Source organism: Pseudophryne corroboree, chromosome 10 (assembly GCF_028390025.1).
Source record: "Pseudophryne corroboree isolate aPseCor3 chromosome 10, aPseCor3.hap2, whole genome shotgun sequence".
NCBI lineage: Eukaryota > Metazoa > Chordata > Amphibia > Anura > Myobatrachidae > Pseudophryne > Pseudophryne corroboree.
In genome coordinates this window covers 256,969,626-256,991,723 of record NC_086453.1, presented here as the reverse complement: position 1 = coordinate 256,991,723, position 22,098 = coordinate 256,969,626, and the positions used below count along the sequence as shown (strand labels likewise).

The 22,098-nt window shown below is 46.8% G+C and overlaps 1 protein-coding gene across 1 annotated transcript in view; it reads right to left on the bottom strand.

Moving 5' to 3' along the window:
- Positions 1 to 12,160: 12,160 nt before the first annotated feature.
- LOC134966452 (carotenoid-cleaving dioxygenase, mitochondrial-like) overlaps positions 12,161 to 22,098 on the bottom strand; it is a 189,436-nt gene continuing 179,498 nt past the window's right edge. The window contains exon 12 of the mRNA XM_063943205.1: positions 12,161 to 12,382. Within this exon, the coding sequence (XP_063799275.1) occupies positions 12,263 to 12,382 (120 nt within the window). The 3' untranslated portion in view covers positions 12,161 to 12,262. The remainder of the gene's footprint in view (positions 12,383 to 22,098) is intronic.

Sequence of the window (22,098 nt, the reverse complement as noted above, 5' to 3'; positions counted from 1 at the left end):
CATAAATTATGGTAAAACCATCAATGTCAATACACAGAATACTTACCTGCCATTGATGGACTGTGTCACCATCGTTATTCACAGCTAAGCCAGCACCAGCCACAGCACATTAACAACGATGGTAAAACACAGAATATCTACCTGTCATTGGTAAACACAGATGGCCATCCCTATTGTGTGCATCTGCAAGGTATGTGACTAGTGATATGGGGGTGTGGTATGTGGCTAACTGGGTGAAAAGGAGATTTATGGTAGACTTACCATGGTTAAATCTCTTTCTGTGAGGTACACTGGGTTCCACAGGGAATATATCGGTGTGTTGAGATGGATCTTGATCCAGAGGCACCAACAGGCTAAAGCTTTAGACTGTCCCAGAATGCATTGCGGGGCCTCTTCTATAACCCCACCTCCAGGCACTGTGAGCTCAGTTTTGTTAACCAGTCCAATGCAGAAGCAGGTAAAAGAGAAGGCAGATGTTAGTCACAAAGAACCACATTCTCACGACAGGAGAAGGGACTAGCGGCTAATGTCATACAAACCAAAAGAAGCTAAGTGCGTCAGGGTGGGCGCCCCGTGGAACCCAGTGTACCTCGCAGAAAGAGATTTAACCATGGTAAGGATACCATAAATCTCCTTTTCTGCAGCGGGGTACACTGTGTTCCACAGGGAATACATTGGGGATGTCCTAAAGCAGTTCCTCAAGAGAGGGGACGCACCTTAGCGGTTATGAGAACCCGGCGTCCAAAGGAAGCATCCTGGGAGGCGGTAGTATCAAAGGCATAGAACCTAATAAACGTGTTCACTGAGGACCACGTACCCGCCTTGCACAATTGTTGGACGCGCCACAGTGGGCCACCCAAGAAGGTCCAACAGACCGAGTAGAATGGGCTTTAATAGCAGCAGGAACTGGGAGCCAAGCCTGCACATAAGCTTGTGAAATCACCATTCTAATACATCTGGCTAAGGTTTGCTTATTCGCAGGCCAGCCAAATTTGTGGAAACCAAATAGAACAAAAAGGGCATCTGACCTCCTAATAGAGGCAGTCCTCTTCACATATATACGGATAGCCCTTACCACATCCAAAGACCGCTTTTTGGTGGACAAGTCAGAAGAGATGAATGCCGGAACCACAATATCTTAGTTAAGGTGAAAAGATGAAACCACCTTAGGTAACTAACCGGGGCAAGTTCGGAGAACTGCTTGGTCACGATGAAATATCAAAAAGGGTGGACAACTGGATAAAGCACCTAAGTCCGATACCCTTCTGGCAGAGGCAATAGCTAATAAGAAAAGGACCTTAGCCGTAAGCCATTTAAGGTCCACTGACTCAAGAGGTTCAAATGGAGACTCTTGCAGGGTATTCAGGACAACAGACAAATCCCATGGAGCCACAGGAGGGACATAGGAAAGCTGAATCCGCAGTATGCCCTGAGTGAATGTATGAACGTCAGGCATAGACGCAATTTTTCTCTGAAACGCACCGACAAGGCAAATATATGAACCTTGAGGGAGGCCACACAAAGTCCTAAATCCAGGCCTTGTTACAAAAAATCCAGAAGTCTGGAAGTACTAAACTTGGAAGCATCGTAATTCTGCGAAGCACACCAGGTGAAGTAAGAATTCCAGACCCTATAATAAATCCATGCAGAAGCCAGTTTGCGGACCTTTAGCATAGTTTGGATAACCGCCTCGGAGAATCCTTTGGCCCCCAGGAGTGAAGCTTCAAGAGCCACGTCATTAAAGCCAGTCTGACCAGGTCCGGGTAGACACAAGGGCCCTGAATGAGGAGGTCTGGGTGTTGAGGAAGTAGAAGAGGACGCACTATCGATAGACCCTGCAGGTCTGAGAACCAATGCCGTCTGGGCCATGCTGGAGCGACTAGAAGTAGTATTCCTCCTTGTTGCTTGAACTTCCATTGTACCCTGGGCAGAAGTGACACTGGAGGGAACACGTAGGGCAGCCGAAAGTTACATGGAATTGCCAGTGCGTCCACGAACGCTGCTTGAGGATCCTTGTTCTTGATCCGAAGACCGGAACTTTGTGATTGTGTTGAGACGCCCTCAGGTCTACATCTGGTAGACCCCACTTGTCCACCAGGAATTAAAAGACTTCCTGATGAAGACTCCACTCTCCGTCGTGCACGTCCTGACGACTGTGGAAATCTGCTTCCCAGTTGAGGACTCCCGGAATGAACACTGCCGATATTGCTGGCAGATGGCGTTCCGCCCAACGAAGGATTTGTGACACTTCCATCATTACCATGTGGCTTTGAGTGCCTTCTTGATGGTTTATATATGCCACCGTGGTGGCATTGTCTGATTGTACTTGAACAGGCTTGTTCTGTATCAGAGGCAGGGCAAGAGAAAAAGCCTTGAACACTGCCCACAATTCCAGAATGCTTATCGGGAGGAGAGATCCACTGACCCTGAAGAGAGTGTTGCTCCAACACTGCGCCCCAACCCCGCAGACTGGCATCCGTCGTTAGGAGGACCCAGTTGGAGATCCAGAAGGGACGGCCCCTGCTCAACTGCTGGTCCTGTAGCCACCAGCTCAGTGAGAGACGAACATCCAGAGTCAAGGAGATCATTTGAGACCTGATCCAATGAGGCAGGCCATCCCACTTGGAAAGGATTAACCTCTGTAGGGGGTGGGAATGAAATTGAGCGTACTCTACCATATTGAAAGCTGACACCATGAGGCCTAGTACTTGCATCGCCGAGTGTATCGACACTCTTGGACGAGAGAGGAAGTATCTGATCCTGTCCTGAAGTTTCAGGACTTTTTCTGGAGACAGAAACAGTCTTTGGCTGTGTGTGTGCCGCAGTGCCCCCAGGTGCACCATGCTCCGAGCAGGGACCAACGAGGACTTCTTCTAGTTGACAAGCCACCCGTGGGCTTGTAGGTGGCATACCGTCAGTTGCAGATGACTGAGGACATCTTGGGAGTTCGCCAGGATCAGCAAGTCGTCCAGATACGGCAGGATCATGATCTCCTGACGACGGAGATGAGCCATCATCACGGCCATAACCTCGGTGAAGATCTGAGGGGCCATGGCCAGTCCAAACGACAGAGCCTGGAACTGATAGTGAAGGTTGCCAATAGCAAACCGCAGATATTGCTAATGCGATATGGCAATATCTAAATGCAGATAAGCATCTTGTATATCCAGGGATACCATATAATCTCTGGGTTCCATGGCCAGTACAATCGAGCGCAGCGTTTCCATACGAAACTTGGACACTCTCACAAACTTGTTTAGTGATTTGAGGTTGAGTATAGACCGGAAAGACCCATTGGGTTTCGGGACTAGAAACAGGGTTGAGTAGTATCCTCCGCCTCTCTGGGATAGGGGTACTGGCACTACCACTCCTGTATCCAGGAGGGAATGCACAACCAGGTGTAGAGCTTGCACCTTCAACGGGTCCGAAGGAATAACCATCGTGCAGAACTGGCGAGGGAGACGTCTCTTGAAAGAGACTGTGTACCCGCGAGAGACGACTTCTCGCACACATGCATCTGAAGTGGTCTTTAACCAGACCTGGGTGAACTGCAGAAGTCGGCATCCCACCCTGGGATACCCCAGGGGAAGGCCCGCCCTGTCATGCAGCAGGCTTGTCTTGTTTGGAAGCAGGCTGACGGGCGGCCCAGGATTGTTTTGCTTTGGGCTTAGTGGTTTTGGGAGCATGAGCTTGTCTCGGGTATGCTTGACCTTTTGCTTTCCCTTGAGGTCGAAAGGAACGAAAAGTGGTACTCTTTGCCTTTTGTGCAGAAGGATTAGTATTCGGGAGAAATTCAGTCTTAGCAGCCACTAAGTCATTCACAATCTTATTCAGATCTTCCCCAAATAGGATGTCTCCCTTAAAGGAAGTACCTCCAAGGTCTTTTTGGAGTCCAGGTCCACCTTCCATGACCTTAACCACAGAATTCGGCAAGCCAGGATGGACGTAGTGGACGCTTTGGCCGCCATTACACCTGCCTCAAAGGATGCCTCCTGAAAATATTGTGAGGCGGTGGTAATATGAGACAGATATTGTCTGGCCGTGTCAGATATATCCTGAGGCAGCTCTTACTCTATTGCCTGAACCCATGCTTCAATCCCTTTTGCGGCCCAGGAGGCCGAAATAGTGGGTCTATGTACAGCACCTGTGAGGGAGTAAATAGACTTCAGGCATCCCTCCACATGCTTATCTGTTATTTACTTCAGTGAGGTGACAGTGGTGACAGGCAGAGTAGATGACACCACAAGACGAGTGACATGGGAATCCACCAGCAGTGAATTTTCCCACTTGTTACACAACTCAGCAGGGAGAGGATAACGAGCTAGCATCTTTTTAGACAGGGAGAATCTCTTCCTGGAGAAGACCAGGGTTCCTGACGTATGTCTACCAAATGGTCAAAATGCAGTAAGACTACTTTAGCTATCTTCTGACGTTTAAACTTATGAGGTTTCTTAGACGCAGTAGTGGGATCTACATCATCATCAATTTGTAGAATCAGCTTAATAGCCTCCACTTGGTCAGGGACATCAACCTGAGTTGTAGGTTCCTCGTCAGAAGCGACTGTATCAGTGTCTGACGGATCAGTATGCTCCCCATCCTCATCAGAAGCATCATCTGAGATATTAGTGGATTGTGAGGAGGCAGCGCCCCGCTTAGATGACCCCTTGACACCAGAGGGACGTGGGGTAGGTTTTTGTCTAACCAAAGATTGATTCAATTATTGTATCTGGGTAGACAGAGTATCCGCCCAGGGAGGATTTACCATAGGGACAATATGTGGCTGCAATGGCACAGTAGGTCCCATAGAAGGCATAAGGCGTGTCACAAGTGTATTAAGCATAGTTGAGAACGCAGCAGGCTGACTGGGAGATGTATGGCACATATTACACAAACCATCCTTCAAAACTTCCCCCTCAGGCAAATTCTTGGCGCATGCACTGCATGATGCAGGAGCATCCGCGGATTTCCCACCCTTTGTGGTAGACCTTATAGTGAAAGTAACCATAGAGCGTAAGAGTACGATACATCCAGACAAATACAATACCTGCAAATAAATCTCCTATTTATGTGACATATACAGGACACAAACAGAGAATAAATGCGGTATGAGGTGACTGAAATATACAGTAGAAGACACTTAACTGTAAATACTGCGCAGCACTATATATGAGACCCTAATGCACTTAGTCCCCTAGGGTACAAAACACAGTGATAGCTATAGGTGTGATACACTGAAAGTGAAATTCACACAGCAGATACAGGCACACACAGTCACAGTGACAATGCAGTTAATTATTTTAGTCAGACAATAAAACTGCACTGGACTAGTTAATATATATATATATATATATATATACTAGCTGGAGTACCCCGCGTTGCCCGGTATTTTAAGAATGTTTGTTAACAAAAATTAATTTAAATATTAAACACACAGTATAAATAACATAGTATAAAAAAGCATGGAAAATGTTATATACATCAATAAAATGAAAACCCAATGTGCTGCTGGGGGACTGTGCTACTTCCACTATATAACGCTCAGTGTGTGGGTTCGAGCTACCTCCATTCCCCTCCTCACATCATGTCACGGCCCCTGTCCTATGCAGCCGTCATCACTGACATATCATGCATGTCCTGATATACTCTGTGCTGCTGGTGTGTTACCCCCACAGTGTTTGTTCCCAGAGTGTAAGTCATATGTGTAGCAAGTTTGGTGTAAATTGCTCCAGACATTCCAGAGTTATGCTGTCTGCTGAAAAACTCTGTGCTGCTGCCTCAACCCTAGGGGTGTCTTACCCCCACAGTGTTTGTTCCCAGCTTGTAAGTCATATGTGTAGCATGTTTGTTGTAAATTGGTCTAGGCATTCTGGAGTTATGCTGTCTCCTGAAATTCTCTGTGCTGCCGCCCCACCCCTGGGGGGGTGTTTAACCCCCACCGAGTTTATTCCAAGACTGTAAGTCGGATGTGTACTAAGGCCCTCATTCTGAGTTGATCGCTCGCAAGGCGAATGTAGCAGAGTTACACACGCTAAGCCGCCGCCTACTGGGAGTGAATCTTAGCTTCTTAAATGTGCGACCGATGTATGCGCAATATTGCGATTACAAACGAGTTAGCAGTTTTTGAGTAGCTTCAGACTTACTCTGCCTGTGCGATCAGTTCAGTGCTTTTCGGTCCTGGCTGACGTCATAAACACACCCAGCGTTCGCCCAGGCACACCCACCGTTTCCCCGGCCACTCCTGCGTTTTCTCCGGAAACGGTAGCGTTTCCAGCCACACGCCCCTAAAACGCCGTGCATCCGCCCAGTAACACACATTTCCTGTCAATCACAATGCGAACGTCGGAGCGATGAAAAAGCCGTGAGTAAACTTACTTTCTTCATAGTAAAGTTACTTGGCGCAGTCGCAGTGCGAACATTGCGCATGCGCACTAAGAGAATTCTCACTGCGATGCGATGAAAATCTCCGAGCGAACAACTCGGAATGAGGGCCTAAGTTTGGTGTAAATTGCTGCAGGCCTTCTACAGTAATGCTGTCTGCTGATGTACTCTGTGCTGCTGCCCCACCCCTAGGGGTGTCTGACTCCCACATTGTTTGTTTCCCGAGTGTCATATGTGTACCCAGTTTGTTGCAAATTGGTCTAGCCATTCGGGAGTTATGCTATCTCCTTAAATACTCTGTGCCGCTGTGCCACCCCTAGGGGTGCTAGGGTTGTCTAACCCCCACAGAGTTTGTTTCCAGATTGTAAGTGAGATGTGTACCAAGTTTGGTGTAAATTGCTTAAGGCCTTCCATAGTTTTGCTGTCTCCTGAAATACTCTGTGCTGCTGTCCCCCCCCCTAGGGGTGATAGGAGTGTTTAACCCCCACAGAGTTTGTTCAAAGATTGTAAGTCAGATGTGTACCAAGTTTGGTGTAAATTGCTCCAGGCCTTCCCCAGTTTTGCTGGCTGCTGACATACTCTGTGCTGCTGTCTCACCCCTAGTGGTGCTCGGGGTGTCTGACCTCCATAGTGTTTGTTTCCAGAGTGTAAGTCATATGTGTACCAAGTTTGTTGTAAATTGTTGCAGGCATTCCAGAGTTATGCTGTCTGCTGAAATACTCAGTGCTGCTGGCTCACCCCTAAGGGTGCTAGGGGTGTCTTCCTCCCACAGTGTTTGTTGGCAGATTGAAAGGCATATGTGTACCAATTTTTGAGTACATGGGTCAAGCAATTCCGGAGTTATGCTGTCTCCAGATATACTCTGTGCTGCTGTCTGCCCCCCTAGGGGTGCTAGGGATTTCAAATTGTTTTAGTTGCATCCGCCATGTTTTAGTACGCTTGTATGTGAAATTTCACGTTCTTCACTTGTAAACTGTGGATTTGTATAGAAAAACAGACAGGACAGATTTTAATTTTTATATAGTAGATTTATATATACTATATATATATATATATATATATATATATATATTTATAACATAGATGAAGTTTGGCACTCGTCAGACATGTACTTTAGCTGCAGCCGGTGCCTTCATGAAGGGTAATCACAGGAGACAAAGATGCGGCACTCAGGGCTTTTGAAAAATACACAGCAAGAAGTTGTTGCTGTGTATTTTTCAAAAGCCCTGAGTGCCGCATCTTTGTCTCCTATATATATTTATATATATATATTTTTATTTTTTTATTTTTTTTAAACAATGCGCGGTCCGAGACCGGATGTACATATCAGAATACTCATACAATAAATTCTGGTAGGCGTACACTTGTTCTTAACTAACACTGTCTTAAAATGACATGTAGGATACGTAAGTGTCTGTAAAATCACAGCGCTGATGAATCAGGAGGATTTACTGAGAAGACCCTGCCCTGCAGTCCCGGAGACCAGTCACAGCTTCTGTAAGAAGATGGCACCCAGAGTCTCAGTAAGGGAGTGAGGGAGTGTGTGAGGCAGCTCCAGGGCGGGAACACCAGCAGTAGATGGCGCCTGGAGCTGGGGGAGGGGCTACAGGTCAAGTGCTTTCTCCCGTATGCTGGTCCTCACCATCGGGTACTATGGAGCCTTATTAAAGTGGATATTTTACTATACGACCTGTGCTCCTATGCCCTGGTGGATATAGTGGGGTCCATGCTCTGTCAAAGTGTCCACGCCAGCGTCGCGGTTTGTCTTCTTAAACCGCGACCGGAACACGATTTAATGGTGGGTCCCGCCTGGGGAACCTTCTTACCTCCTCCCTTAGTAGCAGCCAAGCAATCCAGGAGAGCGTCTGTGGTGGTGTGCCTAGGAACCGGAGCACCTCCGCCGCAAGTACCCGGGAACAGAGCCAGCGGGAGTATGCAACGCCTCTGGGAAGGTGATGGAGCCGCAGCACAGTATGTCACACTGACATATGAAGTGCTGCAGCCCTTGAAGTCTTCTAAAAAGCTTTTTCAGGGCTGCCTAGAGCAGCCCCCCTGTAACGTGACCTGCTTCATGCAGACACCAACTCTAAAACTAAGCTCACAGTGTCTGGAGGCGGGGTTATAGAGGAGGACCTGCAATGCATTCTGGGACAGTCTAAAGCTTTAGCCTGTTGGTGCCTCTGGATCAAGATCCATCTCTACACCCCAATGTATTCCCTGTGGAACACAGTGTACCCTGCTGCAGAAATAGTACAAAAAATGAACATAAATAAACGAACATTCTTGCCACCCTTCCATCATCCAGCACTAAAAAATTAAACACAAGAACAAACACATAAAAATAAACAAGGTGAAGAAAAGCTATGTCCTACCTGCACTTGCATTCTTGACAACTTGCTGCAGCTGCCAGCGGGTGTTATAAGTTCGGTAGGTGCCTCTCTATATCCTGGGCCCTCATTCCGAGTCGTTCGCTCTGTAATTTTCTTCGCATCGCAGCGTTTTTTTGCTTAGTACGCATGCGCAATGTTCGCACTGCGACTGCGCCAAGTAATTTTGCTATGAAGATAGTATTTTTACTCACGGCTTTTTCTTCGCTTCGGCGATCGTAGTGTGATTGACAGGAAATGGGTGTTACTGGGCGGAAACACGGCGTTTTATGGGCGTGTGGATAAAAACGCTACCGTTTCCGGAAAAAACGCGGGAGTGGCTGGAGAAACGGAGGAGTGTCTGGGCGAACGCTGGGTGTGTTTGTGACGTCAAACCAGGAACGACAAGCACTGAACTGATCGCAGATGCCGAGTAAGGGTGTGTACACACGGTGAGATCCTTGCTATGTCCTATTTTTACTTGCGATTTCCCTTGAACTCCCCGGAGGCCAGATAGGACAGATTTTGACTAACTTTTCTTGAGATATGTACTATGTGTGCTTCCGATTTTGGCTTATGTGAGATTTTGGCTTATGTGAGATGTCATTGACATGTGAGAAGAACTAGATAGTACACCGATCTAGCAAGGATTGACTTGCCTGCACAGTCTATCTTTTCTTGCGATGCCGACCTGGCGGGACCGCGCATCGGGATCGCAAGGTGACTTTCACCTTGCGATCTGCACTAACTTTTCTTACGATTTTGACTATATAGTCAAAATCTTAAGAAAAAATCTCACCGTGTGTACACACCCTAAGTCTGAAGCTACTCTGAAACTGCTAAGTAGTTTGTAATCGCAATATTGCGAATACATCATTCGCAATTTTAAGAAGCTAAGATTCACTCCCAGTAGGCGGCGGCTTAGCGTGTGTAACTCTGCTAAAATCGCCTTGCGAGCGAACAACTCGGAATGAGGGCCCTGGTCTGTTTAGGTAATAACCATCTGCATTTAAAAAGTACCAACTTTGTCCAAATCACCCTAAATCTGCAAATGCCTGCCAACATAAATCATGAGTCTGCAATGGGTCTCTGTCATTACCCCTTCACATGTCTCTTACTGCCTTCTCTGTATCGCTCATTTCCCTCTCATTCCTCCCTTGATATCTGTCACCTGTCCATAGCTCTCTCATGTCTCTTACCCCTTCATATGTCTCTAACTACCTCTCTGTAGCTCTCATATCCCTCTCATTCCTCCCTTGATATCTGTCACCTCTCCGTAGCTCTCACATATGTCTCTTACCCCTTCATATGTCTCTTACTACCTCTGTAGCTCTCATTTCCCTCTCATTCCTCCCTTGATATCTGTCACCTCTCCATAGCTCTCTCATGTCTCTTACCCCTTCATATGTCTTTTACTACCCCTGTAGCTCTCATTTCCCTCTCATTCCTCCCTTGATATCGGTCACCTCTCCATAGCTCTCTCATATGTCTCTTACCCCTTCATATGTCTCTTACTACCTCTCTGTATCTCTCACTTCCCTCTCATTCCTCCCTTGATATCTGATACCTCTCCATAGTTCTCTCATGTCTCTTACCACTTCATATATCTCTCACTGCCTCTCTGTATTGCTCATTTTATTCTCATTCATTTCTCCATTTCTGTTACTGTCACTGACACACACAAACAACACACCTGTTCCCCTGCAGCCTCCACTCACTTTTACCTTGTAAGCCGCAGGAAGAGTACAGTTCGCTCTCTGGGGGTAATTCCGACCCGATCACTCGCTGCAGTTTCTCGCAGCGTAGCGATCGGGTCGGAAGTGCGCATGCGCCGGCGCCTCAGTGCGCCAGCGCATGGCAGCCGTCGTTGCCTAGCGATTGTCTCTAAGACCAAGACGGTCGCTGGGCGGGAGGGGGCTGGATGGCAGCATTAAGCCGCCGTTTAGGGGGAGCGGTCCGGCCAACGCAGGCGTGGCCGGACCATTTGGGGGGCGGTCCGCGTTGGCTGCGTGACGTCACACGCAGCCTCTGCGGGCCGGGGTGCGACGAGTAGCTCCCGGCCAGTACGCTAAAGCTGCAATGGTCGGGAGCTACTCTGGAAGTGCAAAGGCATCGCCGCTGTGCAATGCCTTTGCACTTCTGCAGGTTTGGGCGGCACGGACATGCGGGGTGGACTAGCCCTGTGCTGGGCGTCCCCCCGCATGTCAGTGTGAATGATCGTAGCTGAGGTAAATTTAGCATAGCTACGATCAACTCGGAATGATCCCCTCTGTCTCTGGCTGGCCTGTGATCTGCAGCAGATCCTCCTCTCCCTGTGATGACTGCTGCAGCTTTTAATGAGAGAATCCTAGGGGACAGTTACCCTCCTTGCCCTTAGGCTGCCCCAGGACAGTGTGGGCCTATTTTCATATGAAGCCTGAAGCTGCAGCTACATCCGATCCATTGTTAATCTGGCACTTTCGGCGACCTGCGGATTTATGGCAGTAAAGTCCAACCCATCTTACAGCGGTTCTGGGAAAAGACCTAGGGATTCGTTAGACTCTGAGGGGTAGATTTAATATCATTCTTTATGGGGAAAAGCGCTATCTGCACACGTTACGTGCCGCAGATAGCGGTTCCCCTGATGTATGATGCCGGCGATGCACTATTGTTAGCAGGGGCGGTATGCGCCCGCTGCCTTATCGGTGCCTCTATTGTCAGATAGAGCACCGATGAGCTAGCTTACTTATGAACGTTCGGTGTGACCGAACGTTCATCTCTTCTACCTTCTCCCTCTTCGGCGGCCGGACCTGGCGCTGCGCAGTCTTTGCAGTTTCTCCTTTTTTTTTTTTGTTCCTTAGTCCAAAAACTTTATTGTCACCGGTGTCCACAACAACAATCTGCGCATGCGCAAGCCTAACTCCCGAACTGCACACTGGGAGTTACTGGATGGCGCAGGCGGGGAAGAAGTGACTGCAGCCGAAGCGGATGCCCGTTATGGGAGGTCGTGTATCTCCAGAGGGGTGTGATAATGCGCTCCTATAACGTACACAGCAGGGTTAGTAATTTCACCGGAAAAGAGGTCCCGCTTCACCACGATAATGCTGTGAAGCGGGACCCTGCTTATAACGAACCTTATGGCCATTTTAATAAATCTACCCCTGTGTATCAATACTGCCAGCACAAATTCTTATCTGACAACATCCAAATCGTCCAGAGATGTAACAGTACAGTAGATGACAGGGGCACTAAAGGAGCAAACCTGGCACTACGTACCTTCTACAGTGTGGCATCAGATAGATGTAAGTACACAATATGAAACAGCCATTTGTGTATTTGAAGACAAAGTTCTGTTTTTATTTTAGTTAAAAAAAATTATGTATATGGTTTATATAATCATTATCTTACTGCAATTAAAAAAAAGACAATCACTAAAATGACACAAAAAGGAAATGTTTATTCAAGTATATAAAAATCACATTATTATTGGGTATTTTGCACGGTGTTAAACATTCATCATATCCTCTTGACATCTACATTTAGGTGCTCTGAGGTACAAACATACCATGAAAACCATAAGGTATTTGTACAGGTACTTCAGCTCTTGCCATTTCTGTAAAATCTTTAGCATCCAGGATTACAAGGAAAGTGCTTTTATTCTACAAAAAAGATAGAAAACATCACTTCACCCAAATGAACATACGTTAACATTAAAGTCATGATTGTGAATATGTTTTCTACTGTCTTATGTTAAAATAACTTGAAGCAAACTATCTGCTTGCAGGAGAAGAAAGTCCTGAGGTAAAGGGCCCTACACACTTAAAGATTATCTGTCCAATCTTTCTGGTTGGAACAAAAATCTGGTAATTTAAGGGAGCAAATGACAATTTACCCTTGATAATGTAAATTATTACCTTTAAACATAAGCTATATACTATTTACGGACTAAGTACGCTATTGGCGCACTGAGTACCGTAAGGGTACGCACTTAGCGTAGCAGACGCTAGGCCGTGGGCGCGACGCACTTGCGACACGTACGCTCACGGACTCACGCTTAGTATCGAGCACTCTATAGGCGTCCCGAGTACCGTAATGCTACGCTATTGGCGTAGCGGACGCTGCGCCGTGCGAGTGAGACACGAGCGGCGCAGACGCTCACAGAATGACACACAGTAAACCTTGTTAACAACACACAGTAAGGGTATGCTTATACTCTAAACCTTAGCAATGTAATACTACAATGATGTAACGTTTATTAACCTTGATAATATGAAAGCTATTTGAGCGATTGAGACGCTAAGGAAACCCTTTACAGTAACTAGTGAAAACACAAGACCTGGTTTGGATTTAAAAACCACTCCGGCTCTAACACCTTCGTGGATGATTCTTTAGAGTAAAAAGGGAAAAACAGTACAGCTTATACACTACAAAACTAACATCAAAATCTAAACAGAATAACAAGGAATAATAATAAGAATTTACTTACCGATAATTCTATTTCTCGGAGTCCGTAGTGGATGCTGGGGTTCCTGAAAGGACCATGGGGGAATAGCGGCTCCGCAGGAGACAGGGCACAAAAAGTAAAGCTTTAGGATCAGGTGGTGTGCACTGGCTCCTCCCCCTATGACCCTCCTCCAAGCCTCAGTTAGGTACTGTGCCCGGACGAGCGTACACAATAAGGAAGGATTTATGAATCCCGGGTAAGACTCATACCAGCCACACCAATCACACTGTACAACCTGTGGTCTGAACCCAGTTAACAGTATGATAACAGCGGAGCCTCTGAAAAGATGGCTCACAACAATAATAACCCGATTTTTGTAACTATGTACAAGTAATGCAGATAATCCGCACTTGGGATGGGCGCCCAGCATCCACTACGGACTCCGAGAAATAGAATTATCGGTAAGTAAATTCTTATTTTCTCTATCGTCCTAGTGGATGCTGGGGTTCCTGAAAGGACCATGGGGATTATACCAAAGCTCCCAAACGGGCGGGAGAGTGCGGATGACTCTGCAGCACCGAATGAGAGAACTCCAGGTCCTCCTTAGCCAGGGTATCAAATTTGTAGGATTTTACAAACGTGTTTGCCCCTGACTAAATAGCCGCTCGGCAAAGTTGTAAAGCCGAGACCCCTCGGGCAGCCGCCCAAGATGAGCCCACCTTCCTTGTGGAATGGGCATTTACATATTTTGGCTGTGGCAGGCCTGCCACAGAATGTGCAAGCTGAATTGTATTACACATCCAACTAGCAAAAGTCTGCTTAAAAGCAAGAGCACCCAGTTTGTTGGGTGCATACAGGATAACAGCAAGTCAGTTTTCCTGACTCCAGCCGTCCTGGAACCTATATTTTCAGGGCCCTGACCACATCTAGCAACTTGGAGTCCTCCAAGTCCCTAGTAGGCGCAAGACACCACAATAAGCTGGTTCAGGTGAAACACTGACACCACCTTAGGGAGAGAACTGGGGACGAGTCCGCAGCTCTGCCCTGTCCGAAAGGACAAACAGATATGGGCTTTTTTGAGAAAAAACCACCAATTTGACACTCGCCTGGTCCAGGCCAGGTCCAAGAGCATGTTCACTTTTCATGTGAGATGCTTCAAATCCACAGATTTGACTGGTTTTAAACCAATGTGTTTTGAGGAATCCCAGAACTACGTTGAGATCCCACAGTGCCACTGGAGGCACAAAAGGGGGTTGTATATGCAATACTCCCTTGACAAACTTCTGGACTTCAGGAACTGAAGCCAATTCTTTCTGGAAGAAAAATCGACAGGGCCGAAATTTGAACCTTAATGGACCCCAATTTGAGGCCCATAGACACTCCTGTTTGCAAGAAATGCAGGAATCGACCGAGTTGAAATTTCTTCGTGGGGCCTTCCTGGCCTCACACCACGCAACATATTTTCGCCACATGTGGTGATAATGTTGTGCGGTCACCTCCTTTCTGGCTTTGACCAGGGTAGGAATGACCTCTTCCTGAATGCCTTTTCCCTTAGGATCCGGCGTTCCACCGCCATGCCGTCAAACGCAGCTGCGGTAAGTCTTGGAACAGACATGGTACTTGCTGAAACAAGTCCCTTCTTAGCGGCAGAGGCCATAAGTCCTCTGTGAGCATCTCTTGAAGTTCCGGGTACCAAGTCCTTCTTGGCCAATCCGGAGCCATGAGTATAGTTCTTACTCCTCTACGTCTTATAATTCTCAGTACCTTAGGTATGAAAAGCAGAGGATGGAACACATACACCGACTGGTACACCCACGGTGTTACCAGACCGTCCACAGCTATTGCCTGAGGGTCTCTTAACCTGGCGCAATACCTGTCCCGTTTTTTGTTCAGACGGGACGCCATCATGTCCACCTTTGGTAATTCCCAACGGTTTACAATTATGTGGAAAACTTCCCCATGAAGTTCCCACTCTGCCGGGTGGAGGTCGTGCCTACTGAGGAAGTCTGCTTCCCAGTTTCCATTCCCGGAATGAAACACTGCTGACAGTGCTATCACATGATTTTCCGCCCAGCGAAAAGTCCTTGCAGTTTTTGCCACTGCCCTCCTGCTTCTTGTGCCGCCCTGTCTATTTACGTGGGCGACTGCCGTGATGTTTTATCCCACTGGATCAATACCGGCTGACCTTGAAGCAGAGGTCTTGCTAAGCTTAGAGCATTATAAATTTACCCTTAGCTATATTTATGTGGAGAAAAGTCTCCAGACTTGATCACACTCCCTGGAAATTTTTTCCTTGTGTGACTGCTCCCCAGCCTCTCAGGCTGGCCTCCGTGGTCACCAACATCCAAAACTGAATGCCGAATCTGCGGCCCTCTAGAAGATGAGCACTCTGTAACCACCACAGGAGAGACACCCTTGTCCTTGGATATAGGGTTATCCGCTGATGCATCTGAAGATGCGATCCGGACCATTTGTCCAGCAGATCCCACTGAAAAGTTCTTGCATGAAATCTGCCGACTGGAATTGCTTCGAAGGAAGTCACCATTTTTTTTTACCATGGCCCTTGTGCAATGATGCACTGATTTTAGGAGGTTCCTGACTAGCTCGGATAACTCCCTGGCTTTCTCTTCCGGGAGAAACACCTTTTTCTGGACTGTGTCCAGAATCATCCCTAAGCACAGGAGACTTGTTGTCGGGATCAGCTGCGATTTTGGAATATTTAGAATCCACCCCTGCTGTTGTAACAGTATCCGAGATAGTGCTACTCCGACCTCCAACTGTTCCCTGGACTTTGCCCTTATCAGGAGATCGTCCAAGTAAGGGATAATTAAGACGCCTTTTCTTCGAAGAAGAACCATCATTTCGGCCATTACCTTGGTAAAGACCCGGGGTGCCGTAGACAATCCAAACGGCAGCGTCTGAAACTGATAGTGACAGTTCTGTACCACGAACCTGAGGTACCCTTAGTGATAAGGGCAAATTTGGGACATGGATCCCGGTTCGTTATCACTGCTCTGAGTGACTCCATCTTGATTTGAACCTTTGTAAGTGTTCAAATTTTTTTAGATTTAGAATAAGTCTCACCTAGCCTTCTGGCTTCAGTACCACAATATAGTGTGGAATAATACCCCTTTTCTTGTTGTAGGAGGGGTAATTTAATTATCACCTGCTGGGAATACAGCTCGTGAATTTTTCCCCATACTGCCTCCTTGTCGGAGGGAGACCTTGGTAAAGCAGACCTCAGGAGCCTGCGCAGGGGAAACGTCTCGACATTCCAAACTGTACCCCTGGGATACTACTTGTAGGATCCAGGGGTCCTGTACGGTCTCAGCGTCATGCTGAGAGCTTGTCAGAAGCGGTGGAAACGCTTCTGTTCCTGGGAATGGGCTGCCTGCTGCAGTCTTCTTCCCTTTCCTCTATCCCTGGGCAGATATGACTCTTATAGGGACGAAAGGACTGAAGCTGAAAAGACGGTGTCTTTTTCTGCAGAGATGTGACTTAGGGTAAAAACGGTGGATTTTCCAGCAGTTGCCGTGGCCACCAGGTCCGATGGACCGACCCCAAATAACTCCTCTTCCTTTATACGGCAATACACCTTTGTGCCGTTTGGAATCTGCATCACCTGACCACTGTCGTGTCCATAAACATCTTCTGGTAGATATGGACATCGCACTTACTCTTGATACCAGAGTGCAAATATCCCTCTGTGCATCTCGCATATATAGAAATACATCCTTTAAATGCTCTATAGTCAATAAAATACTGTCCCTGTCAAGGGTATCAATATTTTTAGTCAGGGAATCCGACCAAGCCACCCCAGCTCTGCACATCCAGGCTGAGGCGATCGCTGGTCGCAGTATAACACCAGTATGTGTGTATATACTTTTTATGATATTTTTCCAGCCTCCTGTCAGCTGGCTCCTTGAGGACGGCCCTATCTATAGACGGTACCGCCACTTGTTCTGATAAGCGTGTGAGCGCCTTATCCACCCTAAGGGGTGTTTCCCAACGCGCCCTAACTTCTGGCGGGAAAGGGTATACCGCCCATATTTTCTATCGGGGGGAACCCACGCATCATCACACACTTCATTTAATTTATCTGATTCAGGAAAAACTACGGTAGTTTTTTCACATCCCACATAATACCCTCTTTTGTGGTACTTGTAGTATCAGAAATATGTAACACCTCCTTCATTGCCCTTAACGTGTGGCCCTAATAAGGAATACGTTTGTTTATTCACCGTCGACACTGGATTCAGTGTCCCTGTCTGTGTCTGTGTCGACCGACTAAAGTAAACGGGCGTTTTAAAACCCCTGACGGTGTTTTTGAGACGTCTGGACCGGTACTAATTGTTTGTCGGCCGTCTCATTTCGTCAACCGACCTTGGCGCGTGTTGACATTATCACGTAATTCCCTAAATAAGCCATCCATTCCGGTGTCGACTCCCTAGAGAGTGACATCACCATTACAGGCAATTGCTCCGCCTCCTCACCAACATCGTCCTCATACATGTCGACACACACGTACCGACACACCGCACACACACAGGGAATGCTCTGATAGAGGACAGGACCTACTAGCCCTTTGGGGAGACAGAGGGAGAGTTTGCCAGCACACACCAAAAACGCTATAATTATATAGGGACAACCTTATATAAGTGTTTTCCCTTATAGCATCTTTTTTATATATTTCTAACGCCAAATTAGTGCCCCCCCTCTCTGTTTTAACCCTGTTTCTGTAGTGCAGTGCAGGGGAGAGCCTGGGAGCCTTCCCTCCAGCCTTTCTGTGAGGGAAAATGGCGCTGTGTGCTGAGGAGATAGGCCCCGCCCCTTTTTCGGCGGCCTCGTCTCCCGCTCTTAACGGATTCTGGCAGGGGTTAAATATCTCCATATAGCCCCCGGAGGCTATATGTGAGGTATTTTTAGCCAAAAAAGGTTTTCATTTGCCTCCCAGGGCGCCCCCCTCCCAGCGCCCTGCACCCTCAGTGACTGCCGTGTGAAGTGTGCTGAGAGGAAAATGGCGCACAGCTGCAGTGCTGTGCGCTACCTTAAGAAGACTGAGGAGTCTTCTGCCGCCGATTCTGGACCTCTTCTCGTTTCAGCATCTGCAAGGGGGCCGGCGGCGAGGCTCCGGTGACCATCCAGGCTGTACCTGTGATCGTCCCTCTGGAGCTAATGTCCAGTAGCCAAGAAGCCAATCCATCCTGCACGCAGGTGAGTTCACTTCTTCTCCCCTAAGTCCCTCGTTGCAGTGATCCTGTTGCCAGCAGGACTCACTGTAAAATAAAAAACCTAAGCTAAACTTTTCTAAGCAGCTCTTTAGGAGAGCCACCTAGATTGCACCCTTCTCGGCCGGGCACAAAAATCTGACTGAGGCTTGGAGGAGGGTCATAGGGGGAGGAGCCAGTGCACACCACCTGATCCTAAAGCTTTACTTTTTGTGCCCTGTCTCCTGCGGAGCCGCTATTCCCCCATGGTCCTTTCAGGAACCCCAGCATCCACTAGGACGATAGAGAAATTAACAATAGCATACAATCACAAACACGAGCAAACAGAATGAGAATAAATGGCAAACACTAAGGATAACAAAATGGCTACAGAGAACAATACATACGTGGGAATGATTCGCAAGCGCGTCCTTGATCCAGCCCTTAGCATTCAATGAGAAAGCCTTTCAGAGAGAGTGAGTGACTGGCCCAGGCAATGGTGGTCCTTATATACACAGCATACAGTAACAATACAATGGTCCCTATAATCTTGTTGTTCATTGGACACAGGAATGTGTCTCTGCATTATAACAAAAGGTCATAGGTGGGTTCGAACAGGTGGGCTGTGTCTTTCTCCAACTGCTCAGGTGGGAGGTTTCCTCAGGATTCCCGCCGCATGGATAATGAACAGTAAATACAGTAAATGTCTATAAACTACTTTTGTACATAACTATATGCAGGAGCGAGCAATCTCTTCCTAACCAACATCGAAATGTTACCATTAAAATACTCTACAGTTGGATACTAGACACCACCGTTCAACCTTCATCTGACCCTTCCTATCATGCAAAGAGGAATCTCTCTGTCCAAGAACCGTTTAAACTAAACATACTTGCTGACATTGTTAAGGGGAATATTATCTATAAAACACACTCTATGGGTTAAATATGTTGCGATCGAGTCGCTCGCTAGACGCTTACAAACTCCGCCGTAAATACACATCTCCATGCGCAGGAGACGTTGGAGCGTCCCTTACGCAACCTGAGGGGATGCGTACGCACGGGGGAGTGGGTGCACGAGCAGCGGGCATGTGCATTGGGGTTAGTACAAGGCATGTGAATCAAGATATTTTTCGACTTTGACACCCTTTGCTCTCAAACGCTGGAAAACAGACGAAAATGGACTTTCAGGCAAAAGGGTTAAGTTTGTTTCATTAAACCAATTTATCTGGACAACCGTTTTTTGTCCATTTTCTGGATTTTAGGAGCAAATTGTTGATTGTCATTTGCTCCCAGGCAGTAACAGATTTCAAATCAGCCAGATTGGACACATAGGGATATATTCAATTCATGCCGGTTTTTCAGACAGTCGGAAAAAACTGCACTTTTCGACAGAAAAAGGTTCGAATTTGTATTTGACCTATTCAATGACAGTGTCATTTTTCCAACTGTCGGAAAAAAAATGACACTGTCGAAAAGTACATGCATCGACAAATTCGCCATTGATACACGTACTTTGTCGAATTTGCGGGTATTTTCGACAGTGCCAATTCGGATTGGCATGTCGAAAATGGGACCAAAGCCGTCGAAAACGGACGCATATTGAATAATGAACTGTCGGATCCTCTCCGTTGGAGAGGATCCGACAGATATTGAATAGACCTAATAATCTTTAAGTGTGTAGGGCCCTTAATACGATCCCTCTCTCATTCACTACAACATGGGCCATGTGTATGGACATGTATAGACATTGCCTATGTTTCTTGCTTTAAGCTGACACATTAGACAAATGCTGATATAGGGATCATTCCTTTATAGAATAAGGAAGGAAATAAAGTAGGGCAAGGGTAGTTCATGACACATCTATTTGACACTAGCTAGATCTATGACCATCATATATAGATAACTTATAACATGTCACATTCACATCTGTTACAGGAGCCTTCCATTACTGCTCTGTGCTGCTGCAGAACCCTTCTATCATCATCATCATCATCATCATCATCATATATTTGCACAGTGCCGCAAGGAACAGGACATACAGTACAAGGTAGACACAATAAATGCAGACATAAAAACAATACTGATGAACATTTTAACTGGTGGAGGACAAAGCTAAAAACAAGAGGAGTGAGTAGAGCTCCGAGGACAGTGTAAGGAAAGGGGTAGGGTATGATCTGTTGACAGTTTATCATGTACACAGTGAGGAAATGTCAACATGTTAAAATGTTCACATATTGTCCCTGGTGACCCAGTGGTCCCTTAACTGCTCCCGGCGGCTGCAGTGGTGTCTTCCAGGTCCTGGCAGCCATATCAGACCTCTGATCCTCCGGCGTGAGGATTTCTCCCCTATCCCTAACCCTCTCTAGTGCTTAATTCTATCCTCCACAGCCTGCAGCCTAACATCTGCTGTACATTCTGATAATGTTGACATTCACAGAATGTTGACACACTGCCTGTAGACACTGTATCAATGTCGACATAACTATTGTTACTATTGCCCTTTTGACTACATCCGTAGGTAAAGGTGAGCAATTTGCATTCTGGATGACATGCGTGGTCAGTGTATGCATTTGCAAATGATCTGATAAGTTACAAGTCATTATTCCTGCCCACTTCAAACGCCTCACACATCAAGCAAGCGATGAAGAAAGTTACTCTTACTCCAGACATACTAAAATGTCATGACAAATCAGTTACTATAAGATTAATATTTCATACATTAAAATGTTTCAATTTGAGTTTGCCAGTTAAAGCAATGGAAGGTACCAAAATCATTGTTTACCACCACAGTTTACTAAGGGAGGTATCCAACTAGGCACAATAAAACATCAGGTGCGAAAAACGTAATTTTTTCATGATTTTTCAAGATGTTTCACCGATATGTTATTACAGGATATCCAATTAGATTGCCCATAAAGAAAAAAAATGCTCACGAAAACAGATACTGAAACAAAATTGCACCAGCTTATCAGGGCTCATTGGATAGCTCCCGGGGATACAATTACCTGCGGTAAATTACAGCAGGTAGATACCCCCTTAGTATTCACAGTCTGGGGGAGTATGAAACCTGACACCCTGCTAACATAACCAGCGGATTATGCCATACAAACCCATAGAAGTTAGGTGCATCAGGGTGGGCTTCCTGTGGAACACAGTGTACCTCGTAGAAAAAGAGTTAACCATGGTAAGTCTACCATAACTCTCCTTTTCTGCTGCAGGGTACACTGTGTTCCACAGAGAAAACATCAGGTGATGTCCTAAAGCAGTTCCTCAAGGGAGGGGACGCACCTTAGTGGGTATGAAAACCCAGCGTCCAAAGGAAGCATCCTGGGAGGCGGAAATATCAAAGGCATAGAAACTAATGAATGTGTTCACTGAGGACCACATAGCTGCCTTGCACAATTGTTCTGCGGACGTGCCATAACAGGCCACCCAAGAAGGTCCAACAGACCGAGTAGAATGGGCTTTAATAGCAGCAGGAGCTGGGAGTCCAGCCTCAGCATAAGCTTGTGCAATCACCATTCTAATCCATCTGGTTAAGGTTTGCTTATTCGCAGGCCAGCCATGTTTGTGGAAACCAAATAGAACAAAAAGGGCATCTGACCTCCTAATAGAGGCAGTCCTCTCCACATATATACAGAGAGCCCTTACCACATCCAAAGACCGTTCTTTGGGGGACAAGTCAGAAGAGAAAAAGGCCGGAACCACAATCTCTTGGTTAA